Source organism: Cottoperca gobio, unplaced genomic scaffold (assembly GCF_900634415.1).
Source record: "Cottoperca gobio unplaced genomic scaffold, fCotGob3.1 fCotGob3_293arrow_ctg1, whole genome shotgun sequence".
Taxonomy (NCBI): Eukaryota; Metazoa; Chordata; class Actinopteri; order Perciformes; family Bovichtidae; genus Cottoperca; species Cottoperca gobio.
In genome coordinates this window covers 1-7,500 of record NW_021166902.1, presented here as the reverse complement: position 1 = coordinate 7,500, position 7,500 = coordinate 1, and the positions used below count along the sequence as shown (strand labels likewise).

Below are 7,500 nucleotides of genomic sequence, written 5' to 3'. Positions count from 1 at the left end.
TGTAGATGTATATATATATATAATATATATATACATATTGAGTATATGTATATATAATATAACATAAGTAATGTGATCATATATTTATTATATCATCCATACTCATATTTGTAGGTATTACAATCTATATATATATATAGTATCATTATCCTGATATCGCTCCATATATCTTCATTACTCTCCGTTATTGTCTCCATATCATATTATAACTATATGTTATGTATCTCTATCTATATTACCTCTATAGCTTTTTTATTTTACATATCATAACATACATATACTGTACTCTTCTATCATCTTCATCATCTTCTATCCTCCGCTTCTATATCCTTCTATATTCACTACCTCTCTCTTCTCTCTCTCTACTCTCTATATTTCTCACTCTTATGATATCTCCTCCTATCTATCTCTTATCTATACTATCTATCTCTCTACGATCTCTCTCTCCGCCCTCCCTCTCTCTGCTCTCCTCTACTTCTCTTCTCTCTATTAACCACTACATCTATTTATACTTATATGAATACTATCAGTAGATATACATATCTATAGATACATACATATATATATATATATATATATATATACTATATATACGTAATATATAAATATATATATATATATATATATATATATATATATATATATATATATATATATATATATATATATATACAGACACACACACACACACACACACACACACACAGGGGGGGGGGGGGGGGGGACACGACGACTCACACTTTCTTGAAGAGGTTCCTGTAGGTGATGATCTTCAGCTTCTCCAGGATGAGGAAGATCCCGCAGCGGATGAAGAACGTCTCGTGTTTGGAAAGAGCTTCGTTCAGCAGCAGTAGGTTCCCCTCGCTGAAACACGAGTACACCTGTCAGATCACATGACTGCACCGCGCATGATGTCACTTCCCGTCCCCCAGTTTACCTCACAGATTTGGTGATGTCGGCAAACTGCATGAGGTCGTATTTCCTCAGCAGCTGGTGAGTTGGCATGTGACCCTGAAACAACAAGGCGGACTGCTGAGCCACCAGACTCCATTAAGAAAAACGGTGATTTAACCTTGCAGAAGACCAGAGCTTCTGACCCATCGCCACCTCGCTCCGTTAGTTACTTTGTGTTATTGTGAGACTTTGGTGAATCTGAACGAACCAACGCCACACAATAACACAAACCAACTCACTAATGGAGGCAGCGGCGGAACAACGACGCCCGTGTTCTGCCAGGTAAAATTACTGTTTTCCTCTATGGAGTCTCGTGTTTTCCAGAGAGCTTCAGTCCACATCAGAAAGGTGATTGATCTTCCTCTTGGTTTCTCACCAGCAGCATCTTGACGGGCAACAGGTAGATGAGGATCATCCTCTTGTTCTTCTGACTCGAGCGGTGACAGTGATGGAAAGCAAAGGACAGAAACTCCTCGGCTACAGAGGAACACACACTGTATTCATTCAATTCATGTATTAATACTATTACCTTTATTAGTCTTTCCAGTATCATTACAGCCATTTATCTCAACATCAAATTAATCCTGAAATGGATAAACGTGGTAATAAATATGAGAATAAATGTGGCATTATGTGAAAAGGTTCCCTGAAATAAATAAATGTATTTCTATTATTATTATATTCCTGTGCTACAGTGTAACGAAGGTGTTGCTACAGTGTAACGAAGGTGTTGCTACAGTGTAACGAAGGTGTTGCTACAGTGTAACGAAGGTGTTGCTACAGTGTAACGAAGGTGTGCTACAGTGTAACGAAGGTGTGCTACAGTGTAACGACAGTGTGCTACAGTGTAACGACAGTGTGCTACAGTGTAACGACAGTGTGCTACAGTGTAACGACAGTGTGCTACAGTGTAACGACGGTGTTGCTACTGTGTAACGACGGTGTTGCTACAGTGTTACTAGTGTTTTTACAGTATAACGACGGTGTTACTACAGTGTAACGACGGTGTTGCTACAGTATAACGATGGTGTTGCTACGACCCTGAATTTCCCTCGGGATAAATAAAGTATCTATCTATCTATCTAACCACAGTGTTGCTACAGTGTAACCAGTGTTGCTACAGTATAACGACGGTGTTGCTACAGTATAACGACGGTGTTGCTACAGTAGGTGTTGTGAGTGTGATACCTGGCTTGAAGTCGCTGTCGAACATGGCCTTGCGGCCCACGTAGTACTTGTACGTGACCTTCTGAGCGGGGCTGTAGTCGTTCTTCAGGTTGGAGCTGTCGATGGCTCGGATCAGAGGTTTACACAGATGCAGCTTGTTGATCTGAGGAACATGAGGGTTACATCTTATTAAACCTTTTATTATACACTGTTTTCATAAGACATATGCATCTAAGAAGCGTATTTCTCTAAACATGATGACTTTCACACCTTGAAGTAGATCTTGAAGAGCTGGTTGCTCAGAAACATCATCCCCCACTTCTTTGAGTCATCGATGCCCGCTCGACTGAGGGAAAAAACTTTCTTAAAGACTTTTAAATGTCATACAGCGGTGTTTGATGATCCCGCTGTATGTACGGAGGACGGAAGGAGACAAATCAAAAATAAAAGACTTGACAAATAAGCCACTAAATGTAACAAACATAACAAAATAATGTTGGCTTTCATGATAAAATGTAATATTAATTTTAGTTTGCATCTTTATTTACCTTCATATGACTGATTTAACATGGCATTAAATGTATTATTTTTTAATTATTAGTTTTAGTAATAATAACAATAAGCTTTATTTGTATAGCACCTTTCATACAAGAATTGCAGCCCTGTGGCCTTTCAACTGGTTTACTCCCTTCGGTTAAAGCCAGTTTTTCTCCAATACACATTTATCAGAGAAACTTCCTCTTTCTCCCATGGTAACACAGTCTATTTGATCTCAGGCTTTTCAAAGATACACACTCTGAAATTTATCTCAGTTACCTTTACACATTCAACGTTAAACCAAGCATAGCAAACATTTATGAAATCATTTAAATTAGTTTAAAGTGGCACCATTAAAAGGCTAAAGTAAAAAGATATAAAATATCACTATTAAAAGGCTAAAGTAAAGAGATATAAAATATCACCATTAAAAGGCTAAAGTAAAGAGATATAAAATATCACCATTAAAAAGCTAAAGTGAAGATATATAAAATATCACCATTAAAAGGCTAAAGTAAAGAGATATAAAATATCACCATTAAAAGGCTAAAGTAAAGAGATATAAAATATCACCATTAAAAGGCTAAAGTAAAGAGATATGTCTTCAGTTTACTTTTGAAGATATTGAGCGAGCTTGCCTCCCTAATGTCTGCAGGTAAAGTGTTCCATAGCTTTGGTGCATAATTGCAAAAGGCTGCATCCTCGATTTTCTTTTGGATGCTTCTGGGAACATTTAATAAACCAGTAGTGGATGATCGTAATGTTCTTGGGGGCACATAGTTTATTAGAGAGTTAGCAGTGTAACTTGGTGAGGTTCCGTTTAGGGCTTTGTATACAAGAAGGAGGACCTTAAAGTCTAAGAGTTAGTGGAAGCCAGTGTAGAGCGGCTAACACTGGACTGATGTGGTCTCTCCTCTTGGTTCTAGTCAGCAGCCTCGCTGCAGCGTTTTGGATGAGCTGAAGTCTCTCCGTTGTTTTGTTTGGGAGGCCGGTAAAGAGTGCATTACAGTAATCGAGTCGGCTTGAGATAAAAGCATGGATTAGTTTCTCAGCATCCTTTTGATTTATAAATTGTCTGATTTGAGCTATATTTCTAAGGTGGAAGAATGATGTTTTTGTCACCTTGTTTATGTGGGATTTAAAGCTTAGATCTGAGTCTAAGATAACACCAAGACTTGTAACTTGTAACATTTAATGTACATATTAATTTTATTTTGGCAGCTTATATATATATATATATATATATATATATATATATATATCATACAAATCAATCATTGTGTGTGTGTGTGTACTGACTTGTCGCTGGCACACACTCTGAAGCAGCTCATCAGCTGTTCTGCAGCTTTCTCTAACATCTCGGCCGGCTGACCTTTGCCCTTCTTCTGTAACTGTTGCTCCGCCTGCGCGCGTGCAGACACAGACACACACACACACACACACACACACACACACACACAGAGGGAGAGAGAGCGGTCAAAGGTCACTCAGCAGGAGCTGACCTTAGATCTGTTTGAGTTTCTTACGTTGTTGGCGAAGATCCTGAGGTCCAATGTGACGGCGAACATCACCGGCAGCGCCCTGAGAAACACACGCACGTCTCAGTCTATGCTAACAGTTTCCCCCCACTCCCAGTGTTTGTGCTAAGCTAGGCTAACACACAGGGACTCACCAGTTTTCCTCTTTATGAGACTGGAAGGCCCTCAGGAAGGACGTGAGAGGTCAAGGATCAAAACACTAAATAAATATATTTAAGATATACTGCAGATATTATGAATAATACATTAAACACGTAAACATGTTGTACAAGTTAAACACTTTAAACTCGTCTTTCTTCGTGAAGGATATTGAACGACAAGCGTCTGGAACTTGTAGGCTTCAACAAAGTCGTGGTTGGATACAGCGTACGTGCACCTGAAACACACACACGTCGCTCTGCAGTCAGACTATTGCAAGATTTCGAGGAAATTCGTAATATTTTAGACCGGTAATAATAAGTGATAATATTAATAATAATATAATATTACAAATAATATGATTATTAATAATAATAACCTGAGGTGAGCGGCGACCATCTCATCGTACGGCGGCTCCAGAAGCTGCTGACACTTTTCTTCTGGACTCGCGAGCTGTGACACACACACACACATATAGGTGAGGCTATATCCTAGCAACGCTCTGTGGGTGTACCTGAGGGGCAGAGCCTCACCTGCAGACGGGGGTTGGCGACGTGCGGGTGTTTGAAGGACAGCAGCTCAGCGCAGAACAAACCCTCCCGGTTATCGATGGCCTCGTAAACCTGCGGCGGGCAAATACCAACGAAGAAGACTCAGTGACTGTTTTATTTATACATGTGTTAAGTGGTGTGGGTCAAAGGTCAAAGGTTACCTGCTGCAGGTACTGGTTGATGGTGATGTGAGCCATGACCCTGAAAACCCACAGAACAAATATATTTAGTAATATTATATACTACAGGGTGAAAAATCTTACTCATGTAAAAGTACACTAACCTAAAAATGTATTACAATAATCATTTATAGGAAGTAAACAAAAGTCATTTTGAATAATTGGAAGAAAAAATGTGTAACTGGCTAAATGTAAAATGTAATTGATTTTTAAACATTTATTTTATAAAGTTAGTTAAATACCCTTTACAGCTGATTAAACAATATCAATAAACTACTTATTATTATCAATATTAATTCATATTTCAGTCCATTACATTTCAGAAGCATGTTTTAATATTTTTTGTTAAACCAGCAGTTCACAAATATTTTATTTATAATGATTTAAAAGCATAAAACATTATTAATAATATCACATTAATGAAGCTGAAAAAGAAGATTTGGCGAAATTCACCTTTAAAATCAAAACTTTAAAAATAGTTAACGATCTCAGCATTATTAAAAACTGTTGAGGATTAATTTTTCCAAATGTCAATCATTACTATTATTATTAATCATATTATCAAAATATAAACCGTTTAAATTTAAAAGGAATGTATTTGTATTATAACTCGGAGCTACAGCATGTTAGCCGTCATGCTAACACGTAAATTCTTCCAGATTTAAGTTAGAAAACGGCCCTTAAATGTTTATATTCCGGGTTCAACCAGAAAACAAACATTCGTGTAAATATTAAATATTAAAACACAGATAACCACGTACCTGTAAAATAAGGTTTTAACCCAGAAAAAAACAGTTTTAGCTCATCGATCAAATGTTTTGCTTAGCGCGACTCAAAACAACGTCCGGGTCGGCAGGGTCTGCTTCCGGTAGTGTTTCAGAATAAGAGGATACACATATCAAAATAAAAGACTCGATAGATAGTTTTTAGATTTAAGAAACCTAAACGTTTTTACAATTTAATAAAATTAAGAAAAATATACATTTATTTGGCATTATTCCACAATCAATGAACAAACATTTGACCACTTTAAAAGCAATATTATAATATATTTTTATATACTAAATATTATAATTGATTGGTTTTCTTAAATGGAAATTCTATTTTAATTTCTTATATCTTGTTATTATATTTTATTTTATTATATATGAAATGTTATTCAATATTTACAGTTTTTCTTAAATTCAGTATTCTACATGATTGTATTTGTATAACTGGAGTCAATAAACATCTTAAATCTTGAATAAATTGAATTTCTTGCTTTATTTAATCCACGTAAACATACACGTGCTGACAAATACACAAAGATACACAATTTACACACACAACATTGGTTCCACATTATAAAACAATTTAAAAAGGCACATTTTGACTGATTACCTCATTATTTTTTACTTAGCATATGATTGTTTTGTTTTAAGAAGATTCTTGTTGGACTGGTATTTTTCATTTAGAGCAGAAACATTATTTGTTTTCATCTGAGTGAAAAATAATATATACAAGTAAACCTTCCTTTAAACCTTTATTGACACAGAGCAGAACAACAGTCTCTCTTTCTGAACTTCATGCAGCACAGAAAACACTTTCCACAAGAAACAGAGATCACTTATTAAATGTACAATTTATTTATTTTGACAATTTATCATGCAGCAGCTGAAAAACCCTCGAAACTGGACAAGAAATGTATCAATTAAATATGAATTACTGAACTTGAAACACCGCTGAACACCAGGGGGCGCCACAACACCAGCAGTGTGTCTTCACTGGATGGTAAAACTATCAAATATTTACACAGTACAACCCTCGGGCCTCACTCATTAAACTCGTTACAGCAGCTTCACATCTGGATCACAACTTTACTTTGAATGTTTTCAGCTGATTGAGACATTTTCTCATGTTTGGGACAAATACTTGCCATTTCCATGGTTTCCTACTCAAACTGTATTATATTATATTATATTATATTATATTATATTATACTATATTATACTATATTATATTATACTATATTATATTATACTATACTATATTATACTATATTATATTATATATTATATTATACTATATTATACTATATTATATTATACTAATATTATACTATATATTATATTATATTATATTATACTATATTATACTATATTATATTATATTATACTATATTATACTATATTATATATATTATATTATACTATATTATATTATACTATAATTATAGACTATACTATATTATATTATACTATACTAGAATATACTATACTATAATATACTATATTATATTATATTATACTATATTATATTATATTATATTATATTATATTATATCTTTTAGGAAGTTTTTCCTTGTGCGATGCGAGGGTCCTAAGGACAGAGGGTCTAAGGACAGAGGGTCTGAGGACAGAGGGTCTAAGGACAGAGGGTCTAAGGACAGAAGTTTAA

At 35.1% G+C, this 7,500-nt stretch overlaps 1 protein-coding gene across 1 annotated transcript in view; it reads right to left on the bottom strand.

Annotated features, from left to right (window-relative positions):
• The window catches only part of pcid2 (PCI domain containing 2), a 9,161-nt gene extending 3,215 nt beyond the window's left edge, over nucleotides 1-5,946 (bottom strand). Inside the window, 14 exon segments of the mRNA XM_029427115.1 lie at nucleotides 383-393; nucleotides 739-864; nucleotides 938-1,011; nucleotides 1,331-1,431; nucleotides 2,143-2,284; nucleotides 2,392-2,467; nucleotides 3,958-4,061; nucleotides 4,185-4,239; nucleotides 4,331-4,372; nucleotides 4,507-4,572; nucleotides 4,714-4,787; nucleotides 4,868-4,957; nucleotides 5,047-5,086; nucleotides 5,826-5,946. Coding sequence (XP_029282975.1) covers nucleotides 383-393; nucleotides 739-864; nucleotides 938-1,011; nucleotides 1,331-1,431; nucleotides 2,143-2,284; nucleotides 2,392-2,467; nucleotides 3,958-4,061; nucleotides 4,185-4,239; nucleotides 4,331-4,372; nucleotides 4,507-4,572; nucleotides 4,714-4,787; nucleotides 4,868-4,957; nucleotides 5,047-5,082 — 997 coding nt within the window. The 5' untranslated portion in view covers nucleotides 5,083-5,086; nucleotides 5,826-5,946.
• Nucleotides 5,947-7,500: the final 1,554 nt, after the last annotated feature.